Source organism: Saccopteryx bilineata, chromosome 5 (genome assembly GCF_036850765.1).
Source record: "Saccopteryx bilineata isolate mSacBil1 chromosome 5, mSacBil1_pri_phased_curated, whole genome shotgun sequence".
Taxonomy (NCBI): domain Eukaryota; kingdom Metazoa; phylum Chordata; class Mammalia; order Chiroptera; family Emballonuridae; genus Saccopteryx; species Saccopteryx bilineata.
The window spans coordinates 37,728,626-37,744,958 of NC_089494.1; the positions used below are offsets into that span (position 1 = coordinate 37,728,626).

The window sequence follows — 16,333 nt, forward strand, 5'->3', positions numbered from 1 at the left end:
TGATAGTAGGTAAAGAAGTTGTGCTCAGAAAGACAAGGATTGGGACCTTTAAAAGAAATTATTAAAGAAAGGCAACCAAGAAGCAAATTTACCCTTTCTGAATTTCTTTTACTCTCAATAAATGCTATCTCATTTCTTCTGGGTATTCCATGTTTATGTCTGGCTCAGTATTTGAAAAGGAGTTAGCTCAAGGCAGAATTCAAACTGGGCATAAAAGGTCACAAGTAAGACATTTTTCATGTCAAATGCTGTTGAATAGATTGTAGTCCTGAGTAATCATTTTCAAATATAAAGTGGTTTATGATTACAAATTTTCATATAAAAAAGAACATTGAATCACAAATTTTTAGTACCTCACAACTCCACGGAGCAAAATCCTATCATTTATTCATTTAACAAATATCTATTAAGCTGCCACAATGTGTAAGCACTATAGAAAGTGCAAGAAATGGGACACATTGATGAGCAACATCAGACAGTTCTCTATCTCCATGGAGTTCATAGTCTAACCGGAAAGTCTATGCAAAAGAATAAAATATGATAATTAATTCCACTGAACAAAATTCACTTAATCATATTCTCTGCCTATAGTGATTGGTATAAAGGGGGTTATTTGAAGGGCTAAATTGACTGTCAAAACCGTAAGCCAGATAATCAAGGTCTTAACTGAGTCAAACTGTTGAACTGCTTTAGTTAACACTTTCAAATCCCAAGAGGAAGTGGAATGCTTGTGAATAACAATTTATCAAGTAGTTAACAGTAATCTGAGTTACTACAGCTTCCAAATGCATGAAAACTACAGGCAGAAAGATTTAATATGAAGATACTATAACTTAATCTTTTCTAAGCTTAGCATACACACATGCAACATCAACTGAGTTTTTATAATACTTTCAAAAGTTTTCAGAGGTTCCAATTATTCAAATAGTGGACAAAATATTTACGAAATTCAAGCAAGGGAAACATTAATAATAATAAATAACCATTCTGTTACTTTACTACGAATAAAATAGGTAATATTCTATATATTTATAGAATCATTTAGTTTCAATGGTAACAGAATCTTAGCTATCATGACCATCCCTTTAATTTTATTTTAAAAAGATAACTAAGACTTATAGAAGTTAAGATTCTTGTTGAAACAAAAAAAAGAAAAACAGAATTAATGATCAAGCTAAAATGAAAATCCCAGCTTCCTAGCATCCTTCTTACTTTCATGAAAAGATAGCATCCCTCTAATTTGTGTCTGGCCTGGCCAGGCTCCATGCAAGAACACATGCTTTCATATACATGCAATCTTCTGAATCTGAAATGCAGCATTCCCAAGTCATTTTGCCCAGCCAGTCAGAAAAAGCATGAGGACATGCCCACGGCTGATTCATTACAACCAGATTCAAACATAGCCTTTAAAAAACAAAAAACAAACAAACAAACAAAAAACAGGGAGTGAAGGAGAAATAGGGTTGATAATATGTCACCTTGAGTGACATATTATATTCATTTATCTTGATTTTGCTCTAAGTAGAGAACAGACAATACCATTCTCTGATAAAAAGAGAAAAATTATTAATTGGTGACCAGTTTTTTTTGCAGTATTTTACTAAGTATCTTCTCAATGTTAAGAACAAAAGAGCATACTTCCTGCACTCAAAAACTCTTTGTAACAACCTGAAAAGGAAGTGTCCTCTTGGCCAAGGCTAACTCTTTTCCCTAGACTTTCAGTCCCACCTCTCCATGCTTTTTACTAAGTATCTTCTCAATGTTAAGAACAAAAGAGCATACTTCCTGCACTCAAAAACTCTTTGTAACAACCTGAAAAGGAAGTGTCCTCTTGGCCAAGGCTAACTCTTTTCCCTAGACTTTCAGTCCCACCTCTCCATGCTTCCTTCAGGAACCCATTCCTAATGACCCCTTCGTTTTCTCATCTACAGTCTCTGCCTTTGCCCTGGCTTTTCCCTTCTCCCGTGGTTAAATCCTCTCAGGCCTCAAACCTCACTTCAATTCCCCCTCTTCCATTGGTCTTCCGATTCTCCCTCTTTCACCTCCAAATTCCCAGAACATTCTATTTTTAGTCTGTTTATATTTTTTCTACCTTAAATTACAGTTAATTGTTTACCAGTAAACTGTAATTCCAGTAGAATAGGGACCCTGTCATACTCTTCTTTTTTTTTTTTTTTTTTTTCATTTTTCTGAAGCTGCAAACAGGGAGAGACAGTCAGACTCCCGCATGCGCCCGACCGGGATCCACCCGGCACGCCCACCAGGGGCTACGCTCTGCCCACCAGGGGGTGATGCTCTGCCCATCCTGGGCGTCGCCATGTTGCGACCAGAGCCACTCTAGCGCCTGAGGCAGAGGCCACAGAGCCAACCCCAGCACCCGGGCCATCTTTGCTCCAATGGAGCCTTGGCTGCGGGAGGGGAAGAGAGAGACAGAGAGGAAAGTGCGACGGAGGGGTGGAGAAGCAAATGGGCGCTTCTCCTGTGTGCCCTGGCCGGAAATCGAACCCGGGTCCTCCACACTCTAGGCCGACGCTCTACCGCTGAGCCAACCGGCCAGGGCCATACTCATCTTCTTATATCCCCAAATTCATCTAGCCATTTATATAATGTATGGCTTTTATCTATTTTACTTTGTAACATTTGTTTTTTTCTACGCATCTATTACCCACACATCTATGTACAATCAAATATTTTATTTATTTTTGATCACTTCTCAAATCCTTAATTATCTTTTCTGAATTCTAATCGCTTTTTATTTCCAGTCTTTTTTCTAGGCTTCTCCATTTTTCTATAATCTTATATGCTCTTAATTCCCTTTCAGATTAAGTACTGAAAAATAAATATAACCTTTTAACAGAATCATCCCCATAAAAAATATAATACTCAATATCAAAAAATAAATTTTAAAACTTCATTACTTATTTGAGGTAAAACAAAGTCAGAACCAAAACATAAAACAAATTCTATGACTCAGGTTCTCTTCAAAAGCCCCCAAGTAAGTATCTGTTAACACCACAGTACAAGTTTATTTTTCCCAATGTCCAATAGATCACTTCATAACGACATAGCCAAGTGTGATTTAACTTTCAACATAGAAAAGCATCCTTTTGACATTATCGAGAGGATAACCTGAAACCCATCAATAATAAAAATCACAACATTTATTCTAAAATACTGCATCATTGACTCAGAATTTAAAATCATTGCTCATATGAACTATTTTCATAAGAGCATTTAATCTTCTCTATGATAACTCCTTGGAGAAAGAAGGTGTGGTACATATATACTATGGAATACTACTCAGCCCTATGAAAAGATTAAATATTGTCATTCGCAACAGCATGAATGGACCTTGAGAATACTATGGTAAGCAAAATAAGTCAGTCAAAGAAAGCCAAGAACCATATGATTTCACTCATATGTGGGATGTAAAACTGAAACTCATAGACACAGACAACGGTATGCTGGTTACCAGAGGGAAGGGGGGGGGAATAGTAATGGGTAAAGGAGGCCAAATACCTCATTACAGATTATTTGACTTTGGGTGGCAGGCACAAAATGCAATATACAGATGACATATCATAAAATTGTACACTTGAAACTTATATGACACTATGAACTAGTGTTACACTGAGGACATCTAATGCATCAAGTAATGCCACCTTTTATTGTAAATCCTCCACTCTTTACAATATAAAACCATTTACATTTTTTAAAAAAGTAATCAATTTTTATTAATTAATTTTCAATGTCAAACTTTCCCCCAAATAAGTAATTTATCTTAGTTGTCAGGAAAGAAAAATTGTTGATTTGAGTTCCATCTCCTTCCTAAGTCTCTACATAACCTGACAAAAATTATATATAAGGTGCAGAAGCCAAGGAGAAAAGGTGAGAAGCATGTCCTCAGATAATTCCCTGGCTGGGCAGACAGGACGCCCAGCCAGCCAATGCTCAGTTGACTCAATCAATAGAATCTGGCAGTAGCCTGAATTACATATCTGATGTCTCTGCCTGGTCACCCAGTTGCCTTTGCCTGTTGTAGTCAAACAAGGAGCTTTTCTTCAGTCTGTCACAAGGATATCGCCTAATGGATCTTATTTCCTTGCCATAGCTTTGTATCTAGAAGAACAGAGGATTTACCCAGATAAAGAGTGGCATTACTTAATGAATTAGATGTCCTCAACAGGCATGTATACTTGTCAGTTAAGATTAAAATCATTTATTTAAAATGAAAACAGTAACACTTTTACTCAGGGATGGATTAAATTGTCCAATCTGTATGAAGAAAACTGTCCTTCCAGCTCTTCTCAATAGAGAATTTAACTAATTGCCTAGCATCATTGCAGAGTCAATGTAATTATTTAATGGAACTGAAAAGATGAGCTTCCATCACATCAAGACCCATAAACCTTTCATAAATTCCAATTTTCTTCTGAATTATATCTAAATTCATAGAACCACATAACTTGATATTTTGAAGTCACCTTAAGGACCATCGTGGACAATTCCATTCTATAGATGAAAAAACTGAGCCTCAAGCTGACTTGCTTAAAGCCACACAGCTAGTTAATGAAACAGTTGAGTTTAGAACCCAGGCATTCTTGAGGAGCAGACCTAAGCTGATAAGTTGTTCCGTAATACAGATATTATATTAAAGTGCAGAATTCCCATTGCAAGCACAAGTTGCTGGTTAACATTTAATAAAGTAGAATTCATCAAATAAAGCATTGTGAAAACACATTTTGGCCACAACCACTTCTCCCTCCAAGTCTAACTTGCAAAATGTATCAAGTAATATAGAGATTCTTTCTATGAATCTTAGAAAGAAATGCACTTATAGTCACTGTTTTTTTCAAGAAGGAGTTCTCAAACTTGGAAAGGCAATCACATAAGAATATGTAAGTCAATAAAAAACAAATCTACTCTAGACCTATTTTTGTTCTCTCCCCTTAAAAAGAGTGAAATAATTAATCTATCCCTTACATTCTTTCTAACCAAAACACTGAGTGTTAGTTTTTGGTTCTGTAGTGGTTCGCCTGTTTAGATTGCTTAAAATAAGGCTTGAATTTTATTAAACTTGGCACATTTTAAAATCTGATTGCTGTTACAAATATACTTGTGAACTGAAACAAAGATCATTTTCTTTCATTTTTAATGTCTCAAAAAAATTTTTAAGTCCAATAAAAACGATGTTAATAGACTGGCATCTTTTGTTCTTAAACTAAGTCAATCCTATCAAAGGTGTTAATTTTCGGTGAAACAAGAACACACCAAAGGTCAGACCCTTTGCAAGCTTATTGGGAGTCCACGGCCACTGGCGTATGTGATGGGGGCTTCTCTGTCCTAGGACTAGCTCTGAGGCCCATTCGCAAGCCCAATTTGTAAGGCGCAGGACAAGAGAACTAGTATGGAGCAGGCTCAAGGACGCTTGTCTCCACATTCATGTAGTAACAGGAGCTGCTTCAGTGAGCTGCTTTCTGAAAAAAAAAGGATCGTTTTACTTTGGTCTCCAGTTGTACTGTTTCCCAACAGCTGTAGCTACATACTGAGTAATCATTAGAAATGTTTGATTTTATCCAGCTATGATTACAATTTAGCTAATTCATAAAATTACCAGGTGAGTAACCTTGTGAACCCTCTCCAGAATTTTCAGGCCAATGTGACTTCCTCACCCTGCCTTCAACTGCGAGTGTTGCGAGAACTTGGGTATTCAGGAATGTGGAGTAAATAAACTCTGAGGATCCAGGCGCAACATTCCACAAAGGAGCCAGCTTGAAAAACCTGCTTACTCATGTGCTCTGGTAGCATGTGTCTTTGGGACCCCGGCACCGAGTGGAAATGCTGACGATCTTGGAGGTGCTGACAATTTCCCCACTATACAGAATGTTTCAGAAGACATTACCACACCCACACAAGTCAAGAACATTTCAACGCACAACATTTTGTTTTAAACAAGCAGCTCTGATGGGCACATGCTTGCAGGCTCTGCTTTTTCTGGATTCCATCACTGCATAAGCCAACCTAGTTTTTGAAATGCAAACTAATATAAAGTTCCACATAAACTTCAGAACGGAAGAGAGGAAGGGGAGAACAGTACCCTTATTTACCTAATTTCAATTTCAATTTATTTCCATAAGCAAAATTATAGTAGATACACCTACAACATTTTCCCATCCTGAGGCTTGGTATAACGCTGACAGAAGAGAATGTTTTAAACCCAACTCATTGTGATTGGCTTAATTGGGATGCCTGCCAGTATATTAATTCCATTGCAAGAGTGATTAAAGATAGCAATTAGCTTCTTTTTGCTAGATTCCTGGCCATGCTAACAGCATCAACTGCTCTACAAATCAAACCCCAGATGACTTAGTAAAAGATTAAATAACCCTTGACTCCTGGTCGCTAGAATGTTTTGATTTCTTTTTTAACTTCAGAAAATCTGTTGCTGTTACCATAGTAAAGTTTTAACTTTTATGTTAATGATAAATAAGTCAGCAGAGAAGTCACCTTCAGAAAATGCTTTGGGTTTATTTTTTCCAGTTGCAGTCCCCTGTAACTACCTCTGAATGCTGTATTTAAGACACTAACTACCCACAAGTTTTCACATTAACTTAAAACACTTAAAAGGACCAAATATGTTAGGCAAATATTTTTTGACTATGCATGAAAAAGTAGACAGGTGAGAACATTAGAAAGGTAAAAATTCAGCTATCTAAAGAAAAAGTTAGCCTGACCAGGCAGTGGCGCAGTGGATAGAGCATCAGACTGGGATGCGGAGGACTCAGGTTCGAGACCCCGAGGTCGCCAGCTTGAGCGCGGGCTCATCTGGTTTGAGCAAAGCTCACCAGCTTGGACCCAAGGCCGCTGGCTCGAGCAGGGGGTTACTGGGTTTGCTGTAGCCCCACGGTCAAGGCACATATGAGAAAGCAATCAATGAACAACTAAGGTGTCGCAATGCGGAACGAAAAACTAATGATTGATGCTTCTCATCTCTCCATTCCTGTCTGTCTGTCCCTGTCTATCCCTCTCTCTGTCTCAGTAAAAAAAAAAAAAAAAAGAATTAAAGAAAAAGTTATACAAATGTTAGAGAATATTTTTGTTTCAAAATTATTTGTAATTAAAATTATATTGACATGGGGTAAGAGTGGGGGTAGGGAGTGTATTACAAGTCACTGTGAAAGTCCATCATAGGACTCAAGGTCCTTGGACTCCATTAAGCTCAGGACATAACATCTCACAAGATTTACTCTCTGGAATCTGTATCTCTGCTTCTTCCTTTTTTTAAGGGAATAAGCCCTGCCTTCCAATCCAAATTTTCCATTCTTTGAGAACAGAAATTGTGCTTCATACCTGTTGGGCAGATAAAATATATTATGCTCACTTTGTTAAAGATGGCGCTGCCCACGTGGAAGCCCATCTTCCAGGTGATGATATTAGTTGCCCTTATGCTTGGAATGGGCGTAATTATATTAATGTGTGTTGGGGGCGGGCTGTAGGCAGGCAGGATCCTTGTAGCCTGGGGGTTGGTTTTAGGACTAAGCCTTTCCCACCGTTTTTGATGTGGGGTGGACTTTGTATTAGAGACTTCCCTATTTCATATATTGGATTAGAGGTTTTGATTTCTGCTCTATAAAGTGGGGCAGAGCAAGAGCTTGCTCTCTTGGTTCCTGAGATTAGCATTAGAGCAGAGAGAGCAGAGAGAAGCCACGCGGAGGAGGCCAGGAGAAGCAGCCAAGATGGTGGAGTGCTGAGTGAGAAGCCAGTTTGTGCAGAGTTTGTGTGGGGAGAAGGAAGGAGAAGGAGAACATAGGTGAATAAGTCTGGTGAGCTAAAAACCTTTGATTCTAGGAAACTCGGATAAGTCAGTAGCTTTGTGAGCACTGAATGAGTGAGTTTTGGAGCCCAGTGTGTGTTTTACTTGCCTGCCAGGTGCAAGCTAGGATTAACGATGATGGCCTACCAGTTCTTGGCTCCGTCGTTTCTTTAGTGACTGTCCGAATCTAATGCGAACCTGCATGGGCCAGGCAGCTGTGATGGTGGCCGTGGATACTGGCTTTACAGTACCATTTCTTTCTGCCAGCACCCTTCCCAGTAATGGGTATCCAAAATGCATATGTTGAGCTGACTAATTAAAAGCATAAGAATACACAAAAATAATGTCAAAAGAGAAAGTGTTTTATAAGTGGCTAATACCCATGTTCCCCTCTCAGTTTATATATATTTCTCTAAAGTCAAAGAGAAATGTTTGCCATGTTTTATGTTATGGTTATTTGTGCTGATACTTGTCTCTGTTTATTCATCTCTGTACTACACAGAATCTACTTAAGTCGTATATGTGGTATATATTGAATGCCATGAATAAAGTCGGCAAATGAATCCTTTCTTAATAAAGTCAATTTTATCAGATGTTAGGACAAAGGGCTGGACGTTGACGGAGAGGGAACCAAGGCCGGGAGGGTCTAGGTGGCAGAGACTGGAAACACAAAGGACGGGACCGAAAAAGTCCTGGCAAATACATCGCTTGACTGAAGGAGGGGGTTCAGGCAGAAGGAAGTGGAAGGCGAGGATGGCAAAGCAGACAGCAGTGCTGAGTGAAGGCTTGGCAAGGCCAGTGAACTATCAGAAACAGGGTTTGAGGATAATTACTCCAACGGTTGAATTAGGGAAAAGTCGAGACTAGATGGGAGACCAGTCAGCCTGCTGAAAAAGTCAAGCAGGAGGAGAAAGGAGCCTGGTGAGAACCTTACTCAGTCCACGTATAAAATGAATGAATGAGTAATGCTGTGAGGGAAGAAGCAATAGCTCTCACTGGTATTGAATTGTAAATTAGAATGTTAAAAATCCATATTGGAGTTGATATGAGAGAGAGAGAGAAAAGAGAGAAAGAGAGCATTGAAAATGATTTGGAGGAATTAAAGATCGTTGGCATGGTGGTACCGTTTGCAGTGGTCAGAAGAGGATGACTGAGTGTCTTAGGAAATAAAAAGATTAACCCAGTTGTAAACCTATTCAATTTCTGCGGTTTGTTTTTGAGACACCTAAGTGATGTCCTGTGATCCAATAGAAAGATGAGTTCAACGTTAGGGCTGGGGCTAGAGATGGGTTTCTAGAATAACATTCAATCTACATGCCTAAAAACACTATAGTCAAAAGAAAAAAGTCAAAGCTATTCAAACAGATTTTGATAGTATTCTACTGAAATTGCTAAGTCTTTCCCAGTGTAACTGCCAACCATTATAGCTGCATATTAAGTAATGAGGAGCACACACACACTACCAGAGACTCAGGCCTGGACTGGATCTCACCGGGTCACCTGTCCTTACTGTAAGCTACTGCACCTTCTGTAAGTGGTCTGCATGTGAAAGACACTCAATAAGTGTTTATAGAATTAAATATCTCCATTCCTGGCTCTCACACTAGGCAATTCTTACTGTAACCAATTTCCATTTTTAACAAGCTCATGAACAAGATTAATCCTAAAGAACAACAAAACCTCACATTCTATCACTTTTATTGGTAAAACAGATTTTTACCACATTGACAGCCTCGAAAGTCCGAGCAATGACTGTACAGCTGAATTACCTACTTCGGTGGGATATTTTCTTATCCCACCGAAGAAAGTGAAAATCCAAAGTGGAGAAGTGAGCTTACTCTTTCAAGACCTGAGCCCCCCCACCCCCCCCAAAAAATCAAAGTGCAATAAAAGGACAAGTCTCTTAGAAATGGTATTTCAATTTTAATTGGGACAGTTTCTGAAGAAGTGCCTTGCACAGAGTCACCACAGTGGCACTACAGCAGGGGTCCCCAAACATTTTACACAGGGGGCCAGTTCGCTGTTCCTCAGACCGTTTGAGGGCCGGACTATAAAAAAAAAACTATGAACAAATCCCTGTGCACACTACACGTATCTTATTTTAAAGTAAAAAAACAAAATGGGAACAAATATAATATTTAAAATAAAGAACAAGTAAATTTAAATCAACAAACTGACCAGTATTTCAATGGGAACTATGGGCCTACTTTTGGCTAATGAGATGGTCAATGTGCTCCTCTCACTGACCACCAATGAAAGAGGTGCCTCTTCCGGAAGTGCGACGGGAGCCGTATAAATGGCCTCCGGGGGCCACATGTGGCCCGCGGGCCGTAGTTTGGGGACCCCTGCACTACAGCAAGCAGCCTACAGCTCAGGAGCTCTCCTCTCTGTGTTCTTAGCCGGGCAAGGAGGCATCAGTTCCACTGCCCACTGTGAGTTCCTAGCTTACTCGCCTGTTGCTGACGGATGATGTTCACGTTTGCTTTGATGCTTTTCAGAAGCTGCACTTCCCACCTCCGGCTGTGACATGTGTTTAATATCAGGCAAGCCATCTCTGCTTCAGTTGCACTAAATACCAGCTAGGCATTTAGATAGCTATACCCCAACCAGTATATTAAGGCAGACTGTAGATAATAGGGCTGCTCTAAAAAAACCCGCAACTACCTGAGCAACCTCTCTCTCATGTTACCCGGATGTGAAGAACCCTTTGTCATTAGGATCTCTTACTTCTCCCAGGGGAAGACCTGTTTGTAGGACAGAATCTGTTAAGTTCATTCAAAAATACAAATTACTGATAGGCCAATGTGCTATTATTACTCATGGAGAGTTTTTTGCACTTTAAAAAATATAAAATAAGTCTTAACCCAAAAGAATTGATTGTAACTTTGAAATTTCAAGTACCTACCAGCAGAAAGGAAACAGATTTTAAAGAAGATATGAGATGGAGATTAGGAGGTATCTTTTGAAATTATGCCATGTAAATAAGCCTATTCAATTACAGATATATTTGGTTTTTGGCTACTTGATATAAACACAGATGCTACAATAGAATTATAATTGTAATATTAACATTAAAATGACTTTTAACACAGAATGACTTTTAAAACCTCTAGAGGAAATATTTCTAACTCTTTAGCGGAAGTTTGGTAAGAGCTAGGGTCAATCAACTGAGGTCATTAGGGAAAATTTAGAAAGTTTTCTTTAAATTTAGAAAAAAATCTGTGCAGATGAACAGAGGGTCAATGTTTCTAGAATATTTTCATTTATTTCCTCTTGATAAGTTATATAGTTTGATTCAATTAAGTTGACTTTCAATAAATGTAGGTTACCTAATACTTTTCTGATTCTTTTCTTTTGATACTAAAATAAGCTAAACATTGCATCTCTTCAGAAGTTATTTCAAGTCATTTTTTATTCTAAACATATCATATATATATATGTATATATTTAGTGGTTACAAAATTTTCTCTTACATGGCATATAGACAGTTCATTACCATTTTTTAGAAATGCAAACAGTTAAATAACTTGAGTCTAGGTTGAACACTCAATCTATTCATTTTAGAATACCTACCACCATTACTACCAGGCAATAAACTTTGAATTTGTCTTATGCCTTAGTCACCCAAATAAGTTTTTATTAACATCTGTAAAGTTTTTTTAAGACTTTACTTTTATGAGAAGTTATAGGTTTGTAACAACTGAGCAGAAAGAACAGAGAGTTTCCATAAAGCCTCTCATCCCACCTTAACCCTAGTTTTCCCTACTGTTATCATCTTGCCTTACTGTGGTACATATATTATAATTCAGGAGCAAATATTGATACATTATTATTAGGTAAAGTCCACAGGTTACACTAGGGTTCACTCTTTGTGTTGTACATTCTATGGGTTTTTACAAATGCATAATGACATGCATCCACTATTACTATATCACAGAGAAGAGTTTCACTGCCCTCAAGTTCCCCTGTGTTCCACTTAGTTATTTCTTCCTCTCTTGCCCTGCCTTTCCCAGCTCCTTGCAATTATTGGTCTTTTTACTGTCTCCATACTTTTGCTTAGTCTGTATGTTTGCAATTTTGTAGATAAGAAAGGAAACAATTTAGCTAGGGTGGTGTCTTAGAGGTAAAAACAGAGGAGATTTAAAGATTTACCATAAAACACATTCAATTACACTATTTTCACCAAGAATAGATGCTTTTAGTTACTTTCTACTCAACTAAGACTAATTGATAACTAGTACTGTTTTAGGTGCTAGAGATGGCAATAGTAAGCAAGACAGACAGGGTTTCTGCCCTCACAAACTCATGCATTCAAATTGAGGGGTAAAGGAGAAGAACAGAAACTAAACAGAAAGTCAAACAACACATTTTTCAATGCTTCTAAGTAGAATGATGGAAATTAAGCAGTTATGTGATAGAGTGACAGGTGGGGACAGTGGTTAGGGAAGGGTCCTCTGAGGATATGACATTTGAGTGAAGAATTAAGAGATATAAAGCAATTATTCAAGAAGAACTTTCTAGACAGAAGGAATTGTGAATAAAATAACCTGCAGATGAGCAGGTGAGAACAAGCTTAGTCTGATTGAAGAAAGAAAGAGAGAAAGAAAGGAAGGAAGGAAAGAAGGAAGGAAGGAAGGAAGGAAGGAAGGGAGGGAGGGAGGGAGGGAGGGAGGGAGGGAGGGAGGGAGGGAGGAGGGAGGGAGGGAGGGAGGGAGGGAGACCATTTGACTCAGGGAGTGAGCAGAAGAGAGAGTATGAGAGTGAAGCTGGGAGAGGCAGGTGAGACAAGCAGGGAAAGCCAGATCACAGATGGCCCCATAGGCCACAGTAAGGAGTTTCCACTTTGTTGTAACAGGAAGCCCTGGAAGGATTTTAAAGCAGGAAAGTGACATGGTCTGATTTATGTTTTTAAATCATCACTCTGGAACTACAGAGTATCTTAGAAGACATCTTTAAAATAAATACTAACACTAATACACTAAGAGTATTAAAGATGCCAACCACCCAACCCACTAAAATACATACATAACCGACAGAGATGTCAGTAGTGTTTCTGATCACATCCATAGTCTGCCAAGGTTACCATTTGGTATGAGGCTATTATACTCAAATCCCTACCAAAATAAATCATTTCCATAGGGACCTATAAAGAAGACATCATTACAAGTATTTCTGCTTTCCACTGCAGCTTCTTACTTTAAGCTTTGGAAAACCATACAATGTTCATAATTACAAACTGCATTTTAAAATACAAATGAGAGAAGGCTGATGTTCAGATTTGGCTCTATCAGACAAAACTGAAATAACAAAACACCAGTGGACACTCGGAGCTGTGAAATGGCCATGGGCCAACCCCAGCCCGGTGCTTTTCCACTCATTCCATGCCCGGCTCCAGGGGGCCAGCGTCCCTCTCAGTAATAATCTCTCTTTCTCTGCATCAAAGGGAATTGGAAGAGTAACTGATTTCTACTGTCTGTCTCTATGGCAACTAGTACCCTAATTTCACCTCTTAGATGGCAATTATACCTATTCACTGCATAGCTTTCAGTCCCTACTTTTATGATGAAAAATTGATTTCATGAAAAATGAAATACAGGTAATAAATGAACTTTTCCTTCAGTGACCATGAGGTACAGTTCACAAGAGGTGCACTCATTCATAAGCAGAATACACTCTGTGGGGTTTTATTTTTTGTTTTTCAATTTTGGCATGTTTATCCCAAATGTCTTTTTACTTGTTTGTTAATGATATTTTTCCTTTCTTCCTTAATGTTTATCTTTATTCAACTACAAAAATTACACAGATTAATTGTAAAGAGTTTAGGAAATACAAAAAATATATAGAAAAGCATATGCAAGAAAATCAAATTCGTTCCCCTTATTTAAAAACAATCACTAATAATATTGTACTAGCATTTTAGATGTATATACATAAAAATACACTGTAAATACTATAGAGTACATTTTTGAAACCAGACTCTTTCACAAAACACAGTATAAGAATTTCCCGCCATCATTATATATTATTCTAACACATGATTTTAATGGTTTCAAAGTAGTCTACAATATGGCTTACTGTATTTCATTTAATCAATCCTTCTAGGTTGACATTTTAAAAATATATGTGTTTATGTATAAATATTTAGCTTAGAATAATTCCATGAGAAGGAAATATATAGATAAAATGGCATAAACATTTTAAATTCTATTGTCAAATTTTTCTCTCCCTAAATTATTTCAACTTATTTTCCCACTACAAGTAGATGGATGGCAGTATCTACTTCCTTAAATTCTCTATCAGAGGTACTGTTTTTGACAAAATAATGCCAATTTAATGGAAAGGTGAAGAATCTCACCACTTTTCTGTAATATATATATTTGACTAAAAATTTATTTTAAGGTAAATATGTTCTTACATATCATTATATTTGTAGAGGAAGGAGACACATAAATTGCCTGTTCACCTCTGAAACAAAGACTGTTTGTTGTCCTGAAATACTCATTATTCCTCTACTTTTTAGTAGCAGAAGAGATGACTTTTGTTTGATCACTTGACCATTTAGAAATAAAGACACTTCCCATCCTCTTTCACTTCTAAATGTGTCAACTCCAGGCTGAAATATGAGCAAAAATTATCTAAGCTAATTCAGAGAAATGTCCTTAAAGAGAAAGGACACGCTCTATATTTTTTCTTTATCATTCTTGTTAGTTGAAATGTAGATGCTACAGTTGGAACTTCAGCAGCCATTTTTGACCATGAGAACAGTGTAGGAATGGTGGAGCAAAAAGCTAGAGGAAGCCTCGTTTCCTAAGAACTTGGAGAAGTGCCACCCTGGATGGCTGGTCTCCAGATTTTTAAGTAAAAGAATAAAATTTTGCATTTTAAGCCATGATTGGCTTGCATTTTTAGTTTCATGAAGCTGAATTTGATTCTGACTAATGTAAGATTTTTTCCCCATATGTTCTTCCTATCAATTTTCAAGTACTCTTTCTATTTTAAGGATGTTTACTTTATCTGGCTTACACATTACAAATTTTCCCAGTACATTATTTGCTCCTTAATTTTTTTATGAAATAAAAAAATGCAAAAATATAGTTATTCTTAAATTTAATTGCTACATAAATACATTATACATTCAGAAAAATAGAGCATAACATTAGCTTTAAAATATAAATTCTTAAAAATATTTTGTCTCAACCATTATAAGTAGCACTAAGGCTTAAATTTATTTCCTATAGGTATGCAATTAAATGGTTCTATTGTAGGTTAAGGTCATGATGAGATGTGTACACTTAAGAAGACTTAATAAATAATGTATTCTTTGCTAAAGTAGAGATTTTCCATTTGAAATCTGTGGAGCTCTGGGTTCAAAGTATAGCCTCAAAGGTCTTCACTGGGGCTTAGGGGAAGCCAAGTGGGCTGGCTCTGTCTGCATTACCAATTCGGGTTTCAAGCAACTCTGTGTTATGCATCCAAGTTCCACAAAAGAGTGAGCTTCAGCCATATGATTTCCCACACACACAGATAAGAAATACAGTCATAATTTCCTACCAGATCATAAGCAGCCAGCATCTTCTTCTGCACATCTGGAATTGCCCCCAGAGGCTCCAGATAAGGAAAGTTGTCTTTCATCACAAGTGAGACTGAGGGAGTACTGTCACTGGTGATGAGCCGAGAGGACAGAGTCAACAGGCACTGCTTCAGACTGGCAATCGGAGGAAGCCCACACAGCTCCTTGACAGACACTATGGCATTCTGTGGGGAAGAAAACATAGAATTACACTTCTGACCACAGGACACATCACCCCAGCACTTCTAGGTTTACACAAAAATATACTCATTAAAAGCATACTCTTAAATACACCTGTTATTTGAAGCAAAATGGATTATAACCAACCAAGAACTTTGTGATAGGCACAGAGGTAACAGAGCTAATCCACTGTTCCACTTCATCTTCCTCAATTTCAAGAAACTGCCACAAATATGCCACCAAGCAGAGCAGATTATGACCCAAGGCTACCCAGTGCTTTTCAAAGCAGAGCACTGGAATATGCACATGAATTAGCATTGGCTAGTCATGAATACCTTATTTGATTTGTGTCCTGATGATCACAAGAACATGTCAGTGGTGGTGCACTGGAGCACCTCTCCTTTTGAGCTTTTCCCCTCAAGGCAGCAGGCTGTCATTCTTCCTTACCCTCCTTTGACTAACCATCAATAGTAATCCTTTGTCATCCCATCAGAAATGCACCTAACAGAGACACCTAACTAAAACACATTTCATAAAGAACTACATCGTTCCATGTTATAGCCTTTCAAAACTCATTTGAAATAAGAATTATGATGCCTGACCAGGCGATGGCGCACTGGATAGAGCTTCGGACTGGGATGTAGAGGACCCAGGTTCGAGACCACAAGGTCGCCAGCTTGAGCGAGAGTTCATCTGGTTTGAGCAAAAGCTCACCAGCTTGGACCCAGGGTCGCTGGCTCGAGCAAGGGGTTACTCGGTCTGCTGAAAGG

The 16,333-nt window shown here is 38.0% G+C and overlaps 1 protein-coding gene across 1 annotated transcript in view; it reads right to left on the reverse strand.

Annotated features, from left to right (window-relative positions):
- Positions 1–16,333, reverse strand: part of PLCL1 (phospholipase C like 1 (inactive)) — a 387,263-nt gene that overhangs the window by 56,198 nt on the left and 314,732 nt on the right. Inside the window, exon 3 of the mRNA XM_066280316.1 lies at positions 15,365–15,568. Within this exon, the coding sequence (XP_066136413.1) occupies positions 15,365–15,568 (204 nt within the window). The remainder of the gene's footprint in view (positions 1–15,364; positions 15,569–16,333) is intronic.